This window comes from Budorcas taxicolor, chromosome 17 (assembly GCF_023091745.1).
Source record: "Budorcas taxicolor isolate Tak-1 chromosome 17, Takin1.1, whole genome shotgun sequence".
Taxonomy (NCBI): Eukaryota; Metazoa; Chordata; class Mammalia; order Artiodactyla; family Bovidae; genus Budorcas; species Budorcas taxicolor.
Window position 1 is genome coordinate 61974347 of NC_068926.1, and position 17465 is coordinate 61991811.

The following is a 17465-nucleotide window of genomic DNA, read 5'->3' on the forward strand; positions in this document are numbered from 1 at the left end:
GAGGGCATCAGAGGGCAAACAGACTGAAACCACAGTCACAGACAACTAGCCAATCTGATCACACGGACCACAGCCTTGTCTAACTCAATGCAGCTAAGCCATGCTGTGGGGGGCCACCCAAGACAGGCAGGTCATGGTAGAGAGGTCTGACCGAATGTGGTCCACTGGAGAAGGGAATAGCAAACCACTTCAGTATTCTTGCCTTGAGAACCCCATGAACAGTAAGAAAAGGCAAAATGATAGGATACTGAAAGAGGAACTCCCCAGGTTGGTAGGTGCCCAATATGCTACTGGAGATCAGTGGAGAAATAACTCCAGAAAGAAAGAAGGGATGGAGCCGAAGCAAAAAGAACACCCAGTTGTGGATGGGACTGGTGATAGAAGCAAGGTTTGATGCTGTAAAGAGCAATATTGCACAGGAATCTGAAATGTTAGGTCCATGAATCAAGGAAAATTGCAAGTGCTCAAACAGGAGATGGCAATAGTGAACATCAACATTCTAGGAATCAGCGAACTAAGATGGACTGGAATGGGTGAATTTAACTCAGATGACCATTATATCTACTACTGTGGGCAGGAATCCTTTAGAAGAAATGGAGTAGCCATCATGGTCAACAAAAGAGTCCGAAATGCAGTACTTGGATGCAATCTCAAGAACGACAGAATGATCTCTGTTCATTTCCAAGGCAAACCATTCAATATCACAGTAATCCAAATCTATGCCCTGACCAGTAATGGTGAAGAAACTGAAGTTGAACGGTTCTATGAAGACCTACAAGACCTTCTAGAACTAACACCCAAAAAAGATGTCCTTTTCATTATAGGGGACTGGAATGCAAAAGTAGGAAGTCAAGAAACACCTGGAGTAACAGGCAAATTTGGCCTTGGAGTACAGAATGAAGCCGGGCAAAGGCTAATTGAGTTCTGCCAAGAGAACGCACTGATCATAGCAAACACCCTCTTCCAACAATGCAAGGGAAGACTCTACACATGGACATCACCATATGGACAACACCAAAATCAAACTGATTATATTCTTTGCAGCCAAAGATGGAGAAGCTCTATACAGTCAGCAAAAACAAGACTGGGAACTGACTGTGGCTCAGATCATGAACTCTTTGTTGCCAAATCAGACTTAAATTGAAGAAAGTGGGGAAAACCACTAAACCATTCAGGTATGACCTAAATCAAATCCCTATGACTATACAGTGGCAGTGAGAAATAGATTTAAGGGACTAGATCTGATAGACAGAGTGCCTGATGAACTATGGATGGAGGTTCGTGACATTGTACAGGAGACAGGGATTAAGACTGGCCACCGCATGCGAAGAGTTGACTCATTGGAAAAGATTCTGATGCTGGGAAGGATTGGGGGCAGGAGGAGAAGGGGACGACCGAGGATGAGATGGCTGGATGGCATCACGGACTCGATGGACTTGAGTCTGAGTGAACTCCGGGAGATGGTGATGGACAGGGAGGCCTGGCGTGCTGCGATTCATGGGGTCGCAAAGAGTCAGACACGACTGAGCGACTGAACTGAACTGAAGAAAAATAAATACAAAAAAGCAAAATGGCTGTCTGAGGAGGCGTTACAAATAGCTGTGAAAAGAAGAGAAGCAAAAAGCAAAGGACAAAAGGAAAGATATACCCATTCATCTATACTTTCTTACTATTTAAAATGGTAATGCTTTCTAATGTCTTTGGTCGGCAAAATAAACGTTTCAACTTTAGGCCCGTTCCCAAAAGTACTCTGAGAATTCTACTAGTCTATAAAATGAAGCATTTTCAGAAAACGTATTCTCCACTTTCGCCTCCTGAGAAAATCAGTCCTGTATACAGTACCAAAGAGGCTGAACTACATTTCCCATAATGCCTCAGACCCGGAAGGAAGTGAAACTCATTCCTTATAGACCGGAAGCCAGGATCTTAGTTCTCTTTCCCATCTTGCAAGGTAAGAATGGTGGTATGTCTTTTCAGGACTAGATTTCAAGATCCCAATCCTTCGCCATCCTAGCCGAGAGGGTATCAAGTCGACATCTGCAGGGGTCAGACACCCTCGGGACCTTCTGAGAGGCCTCCCGGACGCTTCATTTCTCTCTCTTGGGTTTACGGTAGGGCACGAAGAGGGTGAGGTGGAATGTTGTAGAGGCTCCGGTCGCTCGCCACCTTCCTGTACTGGGGAAACAGGGCCCTTCCAGGGATTCGTAGCGGACTAGCGGGGCCGCAGGGACTAGAGCGGCGGCGCGCGCTCCGGAATCCCCAGTCTGGGTTCCAGAATACGCAACCTAGTTTGTCTCTGCCACGTTGTGGATTTGAGGGTGAGGCCAAATGCTGCTTTCCCCTCTTGCCCAGTCCGCGGGCCGGAAGTCGGCGCCGGGGCTTTGCGTTTTTTTCTCTCTGGGCTTAGTTTGGACTTGGTGAGTGTGTGTCTTCGCCTCCTAAACCGAATTTCTTGAATGAGGCAGTCTGGTAAGAACAGTCCTGAAAGCGAGCGATTTCAAGTTAGAGTCTCGCTGCTTCTTGGCTTTGGAAATTGTTTTGGCCTGTGCCTAGAATTTTTAATTTGCAAAATAGAAATAATGGAATAAGGACCTGTGACATCAAAATATGCAGCAAACACTTAACGGGCGTGAGGTGTCTTCGGCTTGTCGAAGAGGTTATAGTGTATTGTGGGAGACAACCTAAAAATTACACCATTACGGATGTTGTTGCAAAGGTGGGATTAGGAGGAAGGCCTGTATCTTAAGAGTGGGAAGAATGAAAAGGACGTTTTAGCTACTTGGAGGATGAGGACTTGTAGTTTGGGAGGGCTGTCAGTGTATAGCTATGGGATAACTGGTGAAATGCCTTTAAAAAAAAAAAATACACGTGTTGGTAGATGGCGGGTGAAAAGGCTGAGAAGCCAGATACTAAGGAGAAAAAACCTGAAGCCAAGAAGGCTGATGCTGGCAAGAAGGCTAAAAAGGTGGAAAAGGTGAAGAAGGTTAAGAAGGGGAAGCCCCACTGCAGCCGAAATCCTGTCCTGGTCAGAGGAATTGGCAGATATTCCCGATCAGCCATGTACTCCAGAAAGGCCTTGTACAAGAGAAAATATTCAGCACCTAAATCCAAGGTAAGGGATGAGGGGAACTCATTGGGCATTTTCTTAAGCTTAAAATGTTTGTCTGCCTCTGACTGTGATGTGTTTGTCTCCTCATAGGTCGAAAAGAAAAAGAAGGTTCGTGCTCTTGCTACTGTCACAAAACCAGTTGGTGGCGACAAGAATGGTGGTACCCGAGTGGTCAAACTTCGCAAAATGGTAAGATGTGGAGATCTTAAGTTGGGAGTTGAGTTGTATCTTGTGAGCGTTTTTGTGTGTGCTCAAGGTTCTGGAAGTTTGTGTTTACCAGAGGATTACTAATGGAGGGTAGCAAGTTTTGGGTTTATGACTTGGCTTTATTACTTCCCTGGTGGCTCAGAGGTTAAAGCATCTGCCTGCAATGCGGGAGACCTAGGTTTGATCCCTGGGTCGGGAAGATCCCCTGGAGAAGGAAATGGCCACCCACTCCAGTATTCTTGCCTGGAGAATCTCATGGATGAAGGAGCCTGGTGGGCTACAGTCCACAGGGTCGCAAAGAGTCTGACAGGACTGAGCGAGTTCACTTTCACTTATTACTATTCCTCAGCAGAGTTACTTCTCTGCGCTTTTGTTTCTTATAAAGCTGGAATAAAGTTTCGCCTCTCGGGGTTGTGAAATTTACCCTGCACAGAGCCTAGAAATGCGGCCAGACCTACAGAACATTTGTCCACTAAAGCTGTGTTTCTTGGCCCCTCTTTACCATGCACAAGACACAACATTTTCTCTGTGAAAAAGAAAGGTTTGCTCTGATTTCCATTATGGGACTATTCCCAGAGGTATTTCACTCTGCACAGTTGAATATTACTGCACAAGAGCAAAAATGGCACTTTGATTCTTCTTATCAAAGGTTTTGTGAGCTGATTTTTCTGTTAGCCATTCATGTTTGTGGTAAAAGCAGAAGTGTCCACTAAACTGATAGAATTAGATTATTGTGAGTTACTTGTCATAGGATCTGTTACTTGTCTGTGGGGTCTTATTTTTATAATAAATGAACTGGCAGTCTTGATGATCTAAGCTAGTATCTTTGGTTCTATACAGTTTGTTTTTCTTTGTGAATGATGTGGAAGTCATGCATGTTAGTGTGATGTGTGTGAACATATTTTAATTGGAAAACAAGCTTTGGTTTTTTCATAGCATACAGAATGTGTCAGGCCTTTGTTTTCTGAAATGTGGTTTACAGCAGAGTCAGAAACCTTAGAAAAGCTTGAGAATGGCTGCTGCACGACAGTACATAAGCCATGCAGTACACTAAAGTTTGGTTTGACCCCAGATTTACTTGCTGGATCTTTCCCTCTGCTTGAACACACAGCTCTCTCAGTTTCTACCCTGTGTTCTTGCATGAAAAGCTAATAAAGCAGCACTGACCTTTTCTACTTTTAAAATCTTAGAAGTGAAATGCAATAGTGTAAATAAAAGTGTAAATAAAACTAACTGCAAGACTGTAGTAAAGGTTTTACCTACCCAAGAACCAGCTCTACTGACTTGATTAGCTTACTTTAATAAGTTGGACCTATGGGCTTTCTCCAGCCTAGGTATTACCCTACGGAAGATGTGCCTCGGAAACTGTTGAGTCATGGCAAAAAACCCTTCAGTAAGCATGTGAGGAAGCTGCGTGCCAGCATCACTCCTGGGACCATTCTGATCATCCTCACTGGGCGCCACAGAGGCAAGGTGAGTTCAGCTGCCCGGAGTTACTGCATCCGAATACGCTGGCACTTGGGATGGGATTGGTTTGCCTGTGTTAACTGCATCTAGCAGCAGGAGGTCCCATGGGCGAGATGGGATGCTCCATAACAGAACCAACAATCCAGTCCCTAGCATCATGTGTCTAGTCTATAAGTGATTACCTTTTCCTGTTTTTGGTAATACTAGTTACAAATGATTCAGGTGTCCCTGTACTCAAAAAATATGTTTGAGTTACTTCCTTAGAATGGAATTGCAGGGATAGAATTAGAGTTGAAGGATATTTATTTTTATTGTTAAGGGTGGTGGCTGCTAATTAAAAAAAAAAAGGCACACCGAATTACTGCTTATATCCTAGAATCACCCCTGTTAGTAGTTTGGTATAATTCCTTCCAGAACTGTTGTATCTATACATAGGTAGAAATTTGCTTTAACAAAGTTAGTCTGTGATTTGATTAATTTAGAAGTCAGGTTTTATTTGTGAAGCCATGTAGCATTTCTTTTTAATTTACAGAGGGTCGTTTTCCTGAAGCAGCTGGGCAGTGGCTTGCTACTTGTGACTGGTAAGTCAGTCCTTGGATTTAATATTCTCTGAAATTTGCAGCTCTCCCCATCTTCAGTTTTGTTTAGAAATAACTTACATGCATCACTCTTAGGAGTTGAAGGTGTACAATATGATGGTTTGATTTATTAATATATATATTATGAAATAATTACCATAGTGGACAAGTTTAAAAGTTCTTTCTTTGTGATGAAAACTCTTAGAAACTACTCTCTTGAATTGTGTTTTTAAATGCCTGAAGTGTACATTTTGCTTAGGTGGGAACCTAAGTAGAGGTTTCAGTGCCCTGAGATTCTTAAGCCTATTTCATTGCCTTGTGTACAGATGCATTCTAAGGGAGCAGGTATTTAACTTTATGATAATGTGGCATATCATAAAGTAATTGCCACCTGTAATGCAGAGTGTTTGGCTGCTAATTCCAAGGAATACTGTACAAGGCCTGTGATTGGTCTGCCACTTGGCCCCAGGATGGAGTTCCTAGAAGTCCTTAGTTTGAATTTTTCACGAGGCACTGGTGATTTTTTTTTTTTAACCAACCTGTATGAGTAACTCGGCTCTCTCCTGGTCTGCGTAACTTTAAGATGGGAGGGGTAGTCTGTGTAACTTAAGGTGTGAGGGATGGGGGAAGCCACACCTCTTGATAAAAGCCTTGGTGCTGGCAGTGGAAAGCAGTTTGGAATTTCTTCTGACCTAGAAAAAAGATAGAACCTTTGTCAGCAGATATTTTTTTCAAATCCAGTCAGGTCTTGACCATTTGCTCCTCCTTTCCCTCACTATATTGATCCTCCCCCACCCCCAGGGCCTCTATCCCTCAATCGAGTTCCTCTGCGTAGAACACACCAGAAATTTGTCATTGCCACCTCCACCAAAATCGATATCAGTGGTGTGAAAATTCCAGAATATCTCACTGACACTTACTTCAAGAAGAAGAAGCTGCGTAAACCCAGACACCAGGAGGGTGAGATCTTTGACACAGAGAGAGAGGTAAGCTGCTATTTCTGTCTTTGCCTTTGGTAACTCTGGCTCCTCTAGTTGGGAGTAAAAATAAATAAGGTTAAGAACTGTTAAAAAGAAAGGCTGTAAATAACGAGTGAGGACTATCTGGGAAATAATATTAAATAATAATAAATGGTAGTGTCCTGGATTCCTAGTTGGCAGCTAGGAGTTCAACTCAGAAGCCTGAGGTTTTGATGAAACTCTGTGAACTACTGTTTTGCTTGGAATTATCGATCATTTATCCTTTTATATTATATTAAAGTAGGCAAAAGGGTAAAACTGGTTGTTATATATTAAAATAGGTTATGTTTCACAGCTCTCCAAAGAGGATTATCAGAATTGCCTTCTGAATATCCCCAGGACTGAGTACTTGTGAATGAGGATTTCTTATGAGGAGTTTGGTTCTTGGGCCAAGTTTTTTTTAATGATTTTTCTTTTTCTTTAGAAATACGAGATCACAGAGCAGCGCAAGGTTGACCAGAAAGCTGTGGACTCGCAAATTCTGCGAAGAATCAAAGCTGTCCCTCAGCTCCAGGGCTATCTCCGCTCTGTGTTTGCTCTCACAAATGGAATTTATCCTCACAAAGTAGTATTCTGAACTTCTTGCAAAGAACCTAATTAAATAACTTGTCACTTCCTTTGTGTCTTTTTTTTTTGATCTGCTTCTAGGTGTGGTATGACTTATAGCCAACTTAATGGGACATTAGCCTCTATTAAAAGGAGTGGGATTGGGGGCTGTAAACTGCAGAGGAGTCTTTTCAGATAAGCATTCTTAGCTTCCTTAGTGTCTTTTCAGCTTTGTCGCCAGGCACGTACCAATACAAAACAGTGGGATTTCCCCAGTCATCACTGAATGAGTCTGTACTAACTACATGGATAAGAACTGGGCTTTTCAGCTTGCAGACTTTCCCTTCTTTCCAGTTTCTTGTATGCTTAGTTTCTTAAAGCATATATAACAAATTAGTGTAATTAGATACCCTTCTCCCTCGTGTGCAGTACATGCCGTTACACGGGTAAGTGTGTTATGATTGTTCCATAGGAAGTGCTCATCTTTACTGCTGCATAGTGTAACCTTGGCGTCCTGTGGGTATTTGGGTTTCTAGCATTTTAATTAAATAGGTTTTCACTGCTTTCTAGAAGTAGAGTACTCCTCTGAAACCTTTTGTAAACTAAAATGGCATAAAGTGAAATTACCTTATGACATACCTTGCTAACAGGTATAAAATGATATAAAACACAGGTGCTCACAGTTCACAGCAATGGTTCTTTACCTGAAATGCTAAATGCAGTTCCCAGGAAAGGAGCTTGGCAATGCCATTCCCACAGCCTAGACACGCCTCTGTAATGGCTCTGTAAGACAGCTGTTTTTCCCCACTTTTCCTTTTTTTGGTTGAAGTAGACTCAGCAGTGGGTGCCTGAGAGTTAGAATCTGAGATATGCATACAGATGAGCAAGTACCAGGAAAAGTTTGCTTAGTCAGAGAACTTACTAAGCCGTTGTGGTTACGCTCATTTGTGTCCGACTCAGGTGTGTCCGTCTGTGTCTCACCCATGGACTGTTGCCTGCCAAGCTTCTCTGTCCATGGGATTTTCTAGGCAAGAACACTGGAGTGGTTGCCAATTCCTGATCCAGGGATTGAACCCACATCTCCCACATTGCCAGCAGACCCACTGAGCCACCTGGGAAGCCATAGGCTGTTCTGGTAAATGGTGCCAAAGTACACTACCCTCCATGAAGGTTGTACCAACTTGAGAGTGCCCGTTACCTTACAGACTCACTAAATGAAGTAGTCAGACTTCAGTTTAGCAATAGGTGAAAAATGACAAGATTTTTTTTTTTTTTGATAATAGGGTGGTGGTGGTGGTTTTGCTGCACCGGGTCTAGTTCCTGAACCAGGGACCGACCCTGGGTCCCCTGCCTTGGGAACGAGAAGTCTTAGCGACTGCACTACCAGAAAAATCTGTTCATCTATTAAGATTTATGAAATATGTTTTAATACTTCGTGTTGATTTGTTTGAACATTCATGTGCTGTTTATGAAAGAAAGTGAAAGTGAAGTCGCTCAGTCGTGTGAAGTCTGACTCTTTGTGACCCCATGGACTATAGCTTACCAGGCTCCTCTGTCCATGGGATTTTCCAGGCAATAGTACTGGAGTGGAATGCCATTTCCTTCTCCAGGGGATCTTCCCGACCCAGGGATCGAACCCGGGTCTCCCACATTGTAGACAGACGCTTTACCGTCTGAGCCACCAGGGAAGTCCATGAAAGTTTATGAGAGAGATGGGTAGAATATTCAAGAGAGCAACATAGAGTCTTGAAATAATCATAAATATGCAAAAGTCATGTGGATAAAATTATCATTTTATTAATATAAAGTGTGATTATAAAAATTGCCATAAGAAATTCTTATGTACATTAAAGACTGAGTTTTCTTTTTTGGTCTCCAGAGCTCTTTATGGTCTTAAATTATCTGTGATAAGAGTTTTTTGTTCATGTGAGTTATGTCTGTTGATAGTATACCATATTAAGACCAAATAATTGTTAAAATATTTGTATTTAAATGACAAACCATTCCATGTTAATGCAATATTTTTGTGAAAAATAATTTCCAAAACAAAATGGCATTGTTTCATGGTTTTGCCAATTTCTGAACTTCTGGGTTTATGGAAGACAGCTGGCTTCTCATGCGTGCTTCTACATTCAGTCTGTTGCTGTGTCAAATATGTCCTGCACCCTCTGGACACTTCATTTTCCTCTCACCAGAGAATGAACGTGAAGACAGCATCTCAGTAGCAACATGGCACATGGCTTTCACTTCACACACTCATTTTAAAATATCAGGGACACCAAGGATTCCCAAATCATAGTACCACTCTACTGGCTCCTTTGCAAGGTTCCAGATTCTTTGATATTTTTTTTTTTAAATACATTTGCCGTGCTGACAGCATGTGGGATTTTGGTTCCTTGACAAGGAATTGAACCCATGCCCCTTACAGTGGAAGCTCGGAGTCTTAACCGCTGGACCAGCAGCAAAGTCCCCAGTGTTTCCGTCTCAGATGTCCTTCCTTTCCATCCGTCTGCTTCCTGTAGCTCTGGTGCATCTGTGCAATGCTTAGGGCAGGACTGCTTGTAGAGAACAAGGCTGGGAACCCTGTGTCTGAGATCCTTCTTCCTTAGCATCCAAACACCTCTCCGTTGCTGCTGTAAAAAGTTACCACAAAGTCTGTGACTTAAGTACATTCTCTTAGAGTTCTGGAGGTCAGAAGTCCAAAGTGGGTTTCAGTGGGTTAGTGTCAAGCCTACGGTAGTGAGTGTCCATCCATCTCCCATGACTTGGGATCCCTTCCTCCCAGGTGCTCCAGCCCAGGTTCTGTCATATCAGCTTTCTCTGACCCTCGATCTCTAAAAGACCAGTGTGATTACATCCCAGCTGGAAAATCCAGGGTATCTCCTTGTGAAGATAGTTTCTCCACTCACAATACTTCTGACACCAAAATGTGTGGATTTTCCCACACCAAGCAATTCTCCAGTTCTCCACAGATACCAGCTGAATGTCCTACAATCCCGTTCTGACACTTAACTACTTGGAATTAGCATGGACCCAAAAATTAAGGCTCAGTACCCAAGACTGCCCCTCACGTCAGATACCAATGACAAGTACTGGGTCCCTGGGTCAGACCCACACTTCTGTCTGAGCTACAAATAGAGGATTCTTACAAATCCATCCTCAGCTTTGATAGTTTGCTGTAACGGCTCTCAGCTCAGAGGAACACTTCACATCCATTCACCAGTTTGCAATAAAAGGTACAACTCAGGAAGCTATAAATGGAGCAAAGCAAGTAAGGGTGGTGCTGGGAGCACTGTACCCTCTCTGGGTATACTATTTCCAGCACCTCTTGATATGTTCATCAATCAAGAAGCTCATCAAATCTTATTCAAGAGTTTTAACATAGAACTTGGTCACTAGCACTACCACCACTTCCCTGCCTTTCCTTAAGTCTGGGTTGGGCTGAAATTTCCAGCCTTCAAATACCTTGGTCTTTCTGGTGACTATCCCTATCCTGAGGCTAGGGGCTGACCCTAAGTCAGCTCATTAACTTGGGTGTGGTCAAAAAGGGGCTTCCCTGGTAGCTCAGACCATAAAGAATCCACCTGCAACGTGGGAGACCTGGGGTCAATCCCTGGGTTGGGGAGATCCCCTGGAGAAGGAAATGGCTACCCACTCCAGTATTCTGGCCAGGAAAATTGCATGGACAGAGGAGGCTGGCAGGCCCTAATCCATGGCATCACAAGAGTGATCAAAAAGAGCTCCTTACAAATAACAAAAGATACTTCCATCTCTCAGGAAATTGCATGGGCTTTAGGAGGTCTGTGCCAAGGACCCAGGAAAAAGACCAAATATATTTTTGTGTTATACTGCCTTCCCCACCTTGAGGTCTTTCTTAAAAAAACGTTTATTTATTTGGTTGCATCATGTCTTAGTTGCAGCACATGGGATCTTTCCTGTGTAGGCTTCTGCTTGTGGCTCGTGGGCTTAGTTACCCCCTGAGGCATGTGGGATCTTAGTTCCCCCACCAGGGATCTAACCCCCATCCCCTACATGGGAAGGTGGATTTTTAACCCCTGGACCACCAGAGATGTCCCTCAAGATCTTTACCTTTATCACATCTGGGTCTTCCCCAGCAGTCCAGTGGTTAGGACTCTGCTTCCACTGCAGGGATGGCAGGTTTGATCCCTGGTCAGGGAACCAAGATCCTGCAAGCAAAACACTTAATCACATCTGCCAAGTACTCTTTGCCATATAAAGTAATATGCATGAGGTTGAGGGATTAAGACAGGTCACTTTTGGGGACCATTACGTAGCCTGCATCAAGCACCAAGCTCTGGTTACATGCGTTTGGGGAGGATTCCTATTCTAGTCCAGAGCCTGATTACCACCTTTAGCAGCCCAAAGTGTTGAACACACCTCAGTGCTATGCTCCATGTATGTAATTCAAAATAAAAACAGTATCAAAGTAAGGAAAGGCAACTGTGTTCTGAATTTCCCATAGATTGTACAAGTATAAAATTGGAATTTCTTGGACAAAGAAGGTATGGACTACACTCAAAAATTGTTCATTGAATACAGGTCAATTGAGAATGGTATAGAGGTTCAAGTTGTAGCTTTGGAGATCCAATGGACTTGGATTTGAAACCTAACTTTGCTGCTATTCATTTACCTTTCAGGTAATCAGTGTGGCCCTAATGACAAAAGCTATTGTCCTGACTATGTGCCAAGCAGTTAAAGTGTATACGTTTTTTTTAGAATTGTATTTTTAATTATTTATCTTATTATTTTTTTGGTTGCGCTGGGTCTCTTGCTACACACAGGCTCTCTCCAGTTGTGGTGTGGTGACTTCTCTTGCTGTGGAGTATGGGCTCTAGGGTGCTCAGTCTCCAGTAGCTGCAGCATGTGGGCTTAGTAGCTGTGGCATGTGGGATCTTCCCGGAACCAGGAATCGAACCCTTGTCCCCTGCATTGGCAGGCGAGTTCTTATCCACTGTACCACCAGGGAAGTACTAGAATTATTTTACTGTGGTAAATTATATATAACAAAACATGCCATTTTAAACACTTTAAATATACAGTTCCCACCTGTATAGGTACTACTGTAAATATACAGTGGCACTAAGAATTTAATGTACTTAATATACTGGGCTCCCCTGGTGGCTCAGACAGTAAAGAATCCACCTGCAATGAGGGAGATCTGAGTTTGATCCCTGGGTTGGGAAGATCCTCTGGAGGAGGGCATGGCAATCCACTCCAGTATTCTTGCCTGGAGAATCCCCATGGACAGAGGAGCCTGGTGGGCTACAGTCGATGAGGTCGCAGAGTCAGACACGACTGAGTGACTAAGCATAGTACAACACAGCACATTTAATATATATTTGTATATGTATTAATATATAGGTATTTGATTAAATATGCAAATATTTAACATATATTTTAAAATGTATTTAAGGTATACAGTCTAACAAGGGCATCTAAATTTTTATTGATAATTATTTAATTGCAGTTAAAATAGGTGGGCTTCCCAGGTGGCACTCTTGGTAAAGGACCTGCCTGCCAATGCAGGATTTGTAAGAGACTCAGGTTCAGTCCCTAGGTCAGGAAGATCCCCTGAAGGAGGAAATGGCAACCTACTCCAGTATTCCTGCCTGGAGAATCCCATGGACAGGGGAGCCTGGTGGGCTACAGTCCATGGGGTCACAAAGAGCTGGACTCGACTGACACGGCTTAGCACAAAATAGGTACTACTGAGAAAGTATGCTGTGCAAAGAGATTGAGAAACAGGAGGACTTGTCATGTTTGGGGGAGCCAAGGAATTTCTCTTTGAGGTAGCTGAGACCTGAAGGATGAATAGGAGTTTGTCAAGTGAAACAGGTGGGAAGTACAATCTGGGCCAGGGACTACCATGTGCAAAGACCCTGAGCAGGAACAACTGTACAAGGGCTAAAGAACCCGGAAGAAGCCTGGGTAACTCTTGGATCAAGATTGGCTCTGGCCTAAGAAGAGTAAATCCTAAGAGTTCTCTTCACAAGGAAAAAACTTCTTTTTTCTTTTGTTTGTACATGGGATGAATGGATGTTTGATAAACTCGTTGTGATAATCACTGCATGATGTAAGTCAAATCATTATACTGTACACCTTAAACTTACACAACTGTGTGCTGTGCTTAGTTGGCTCAGTTGTGTTCGACTTTGTGGCCCCATGAACTGTAGCCCACCAGGCTCCTCCATCCATGGGATTTTCCAGGCAAAAATATTGGAATGGGTTGCCATGCCCTCCTTCAGGGGATTTTCCAACACAAGCATCCAGTTCAGGTCTCCTGTATTGCAGGCAGATTCTTTACCATCTGAGCCAGCAAAAAAAGCCCAAACTTATGTCAATTATATCTCAAAAAAAAAAAAAAAAAAAAAACACTAAAAAAACCTGAGCAAAAACACCCTGGACAAAATTATTAAAAAAGGAAAACCTTAAGGGGAACCGTCCTCATTTCTCAGATCAGGTCCCTAGCCTTCTCATCCCCTTTGGAATTACTTGTTTCCAGTCATTTTCCCATTCTAAGCAGGAGCTAGGAAAGATGCTTTTCTCCTAGAGGGGAGGAGTGCCAAACCTAACGCTTTGCCGGCACTTGGAATACTGAATGAATGAAAAGATAACAGTGTTTGCCTTTTTTCTTGTGCAGACTCTAGGATTATGCCTTTTGCCCGCTTTTCCTTTGTGGGGACTAGCTTTTTAAAATTGGAGGATCATTGTTTTACAATGTGTTGGTTTCTTCTGTATAACAACATGAATCAGCTATATGTGTACACATATCCCCTCCCTATTGAATAAGGCCTCTGGTATCCACAAGGGGGCAAGAGAGGACGTGGCATCTTTTGGAACTCCAAGGTGCCGGATTCCTCCAATGACAATTGCACTTCTTGATGCTTTTCATCAACGTGGAGGCTCTTCCCTTGGTAATCGTAATTAAGGGAGCTCTCAGGAGAATTTCTCCCTCTGATTTTCAAATATCTTTTCTTTCAAATTCTTTTCTCCGATGCCTCATAGACCCTCCTATGAGCTGAAGGAATTTTCCTTAAATTACAAAAAAAAAGAGAAAACACGGCCAACCATATCATTTGGAAAAAAGATTTTGAGTAGGTGTGCGTGTTTCCTCTTTGAGACTGTGATTAGTGAGATGGAAATAATCAATCTCCCCCACAGATTCTGTCGATGTGTGTGCATATAGTTATGTAGCAGATGTAGGCATGTATTTTTCCCTTGGTGTTTTGAAAGGCCTTAAAAATTAACATGGCTGCTTTGTTTAAAGCTATTTCAAGCTCTATTAAGGCTTATCAAGGACCACTTATCCCCACCCTACAGTTGCATTTTTGTGGGCCCGGTAAGGCTTACAGACTCAATTTTAGACAGTCAGCTGGTACAGGAAAGCTAGCAGAAAGGAGAGCTATTGAAAAATCCCAGAGGGGCCCCAGCTCAAGGCAAGGCCCGTGAACACCACGTCAGCAGCTGGGGCAGCGGGGAGACAGTCTCTACCAACAAGCTCGCTCTCTCTTGAGGAGATGCCTCCCAGGGGAAACTGAAGTCCAATCTACTCATGGCTTTTCTTCCTTCTTGTTCAGACTTCTTTGCTTCCAACAGAGGGTTGTCCAGACAACACCTTCTCCTGCTCCTTTTCCTATCCCAAGCACCCGTTCTCAAACAGAAGAGTGGAGAGGACAATTCCAATGAAAATAAGTCGTAAATCATAAACCTTTCCTTTCCATATGCTTCCATGAATGGCTGTTTCCTGTATGCATGGTATGTGTGTGTGTGTGTGATCTTAACTAAATTTGGATTCTCTGTATCCAGGTTTCTAGCATAAAATTCTTTTGAGCAGGGACTTTCTCCATCTTGCTGATCTGTTCTAAGAGATTTCCAGTAAATGGTCTCTTTTTCCATAGGGCTTCTATAAATATTAATTCATCAGCTGCCTCTTCATGGTACAGTGGTAGCCATGTAGTCCAGTGACTAATTAATTACTGTTGCTAAAATATTAAATAACTATTCATTATGCAGTCTAAAGACTTTCAGCTGTGGATATGTGCTGTTTTAATTCATTGAAGTGAAGGGCAATACGGACTGTCCCCAACCTAGGATGGTTCAACTTACAGATTTTTCAACTTTACAGTGGTGGAAAATGGATAGAGTTGATTTTGCTCAACTACAGACAATGTAAGTGTTCTGAGCACCTTCAAGGTAGTGTAAGCTAAGCTATGAAGTTCAGTGAGGCTTTCTATTTTTTATATTTTCAACTTACAATGGGTTTATCAGGACATAACCCCATCATAGGTCAAGAAAGATCTGTAATTCCTGGGCATCTTGACTCCTTATCTTGAAATACAAACAATATGAGGAGGAGAATTATTTTGAGCCACACAAGGCTATTTAGATTCCAACTGAAATGTTCTTTCACAGAGGAATGGATAAAGAAGATGTGGTGCATATATACAACGGAATATTCCTCAGCCATTAAAAAGAATGAAGTAATGCCATTTGCAGCAACATGGATAGACCTAGAGAGTGTCATACTGAATGAAATAAGTCAGACAGAGAAGATGAAATACTATATGACATCCCTTATATGTGGAATCTAAAAAGAAATGATACAAATGAAATTACTAGCAAACCAGAAAGAGACTCACAGACTTAGAGAATAAACTTATGGTTGCTGGGTTGAAGGGATGGTTGGGGAGTTTCGAATGAACATGCACACATTGCTGTATTTAAAATGGATAACCAACAAGAACCTACTGCATAGCACTAGGAACTCTGCTCAATGTTATGTGGCAGCCTGGATGGGAGGGGAGTTTGGTATATGTATCGTTGAGTCCCTTTGCTGTTCACCTGAAACTATCACAACATTCTTAATTGGCTATACACCTATACAATAGAGAAAGTTTTTAAAAAAAGAAAGCTGGGATTATAGATTCAAACAAACCTAGGTTCGCATCTGAGATTTGATGTTTGCTGTCTGTGAGATATTGATTAAAGCATCCAACTGAGCCTTGGTTTTCTAGCTGAAAACAGGGGTAATAATATCTCCATTCTATATACCTCCCAGGATTTGACACTTGCTAGAAGCTTAACACATGCATGGGGGATAAATATCCTGAAAATGAAATTAACAATTGTTGTAAGGCACATGAGGTTGTTATAGTGCAGTGTATATGAATTGCTTATTTGGGAGGGAGGCAGAAGAGGATAGAGCCAGTCAGGGATTCAAATCTCAATTCTGCCAATTTCTAGGTGGGTGCAAGTCACTTAATTCTGAGCTTCAGTTCCTTGTAAAATGCAAATATTAATGAATACTCAGAAGGATAGTGTGATAGATATATGAGTGGAGGTACCTCCATTCCTAGAGGTTCAATAGATTTTTTTTTTTCAGTTTTATCAAAAGTAATGCAAGCTTGAGAAAGAAAATTTGGAAAACATTGCAAAGCACAAACCACTCATCTCCCAGTCAATGCACTGCTGTAAATGTAGTGCATCTCCTGTAAATGCACTGCTGAAATTTACCAAAATATTATCAGACATGATACTTTCCCTGTCTTCTACATCTACAGTCATGCATGTATGTAATTTTTAAAATGCAGTCTTACAACAAACACAATTAAATTTCAAAATTTCTTTACTATTTTAGCCTGATTTTTTTCCATTTACTAATACCTCACCATTCACTTGTATTAATATCCTTTATAAGCATTATTCTGAATGGCATCGTAATATTCCATGTTTCAGATATACCATTATAATAGTTAACCAGTCCCACATTGTTGGGTATTTAATCTGACTATAATTTTTCCTCTTATAAACGATACTGAGCTGCACATCCCTGTGTGTTCATCCTGGACTGTGAATCTGATAATTTCCTTCAGACAACTTCCTCAAAGCTGAATTGCTGGATCAAAAAGTATGCTCTTTAATGCTCTCATTCATTCTTTCTTTATGAAAACTTTTATTTTTTAGAAAAGTTTTAGGTTCACACACACACACACACACAAACTGAGGATGCAGAAATTTCAGACATACTCCCTGCTCCCATGCGTGCATGATCTCTCCCGTGTTCACATGCCCCACCATGTGATACATTTGTCATGACTGATGAACCGAACTGGCACATCATAATGCTTAAAGTCCATATTTTACACTGTGGCTCCCTCTTGGTGTAGTATGTTCTATGATTTTGAAAAAATGTATAATTTCATGTATACATCATTACTGTATTATACAGAGTACTGTTCACTGCCCTAAAAATTTCTGTGCTCTGCCTTTCTGCATCCCTTCCTTTCTGCATCCACTAGCTACCAATGATCTTTTTTTATCATCTCCATAGTTTAGTCTTTTCCAAAATATGATATAGTTGGAATCATACAGGGTATTGTCTTCTCCTGGTTTGATAGTCATTTCTTCTTTGTGCTGAATAATATTCCATTGTCCAGATGTACCATGGTTTATCTATCCATTACTTCCTGAAGGGCATCTTGGTTTTGGCAATTATGAATAAAGCTGCTATAAACTTCC

At 42.0% G+C, this 17465-nt stretch overlaps 1 protein-coding gene across 1 annotated transcript; it reads left to right on the top strand.

Moving 5' to 3' along the window:
* Positions 1-1965: 1965 nt before the first annotated feature.
* RPL6 (ribosomal protein L6) lies at positions 1966-6996 on the top strand. Its single transcript, XM_052654502.1, has 7 exons — positions 1966-2111; positions 2879-3112; positions 3200-3298; positions 4646-4789; positions 5316-5364; positions 6163-6347; positions 6805-6996. Exons 2-7 carry the CDS (start codon positions 2879-2881, stop codon positions 6955-6957), a joined length of 864 nt encoding a protein of 287 aa, XP_052510462.1. The 5' UTR covers positions 1966-2111; the 3' UTR covers positions 6958-6996.
* The last annotated feature ends 10469 nt before the right edge of the window (positions 6997-17465 follow it).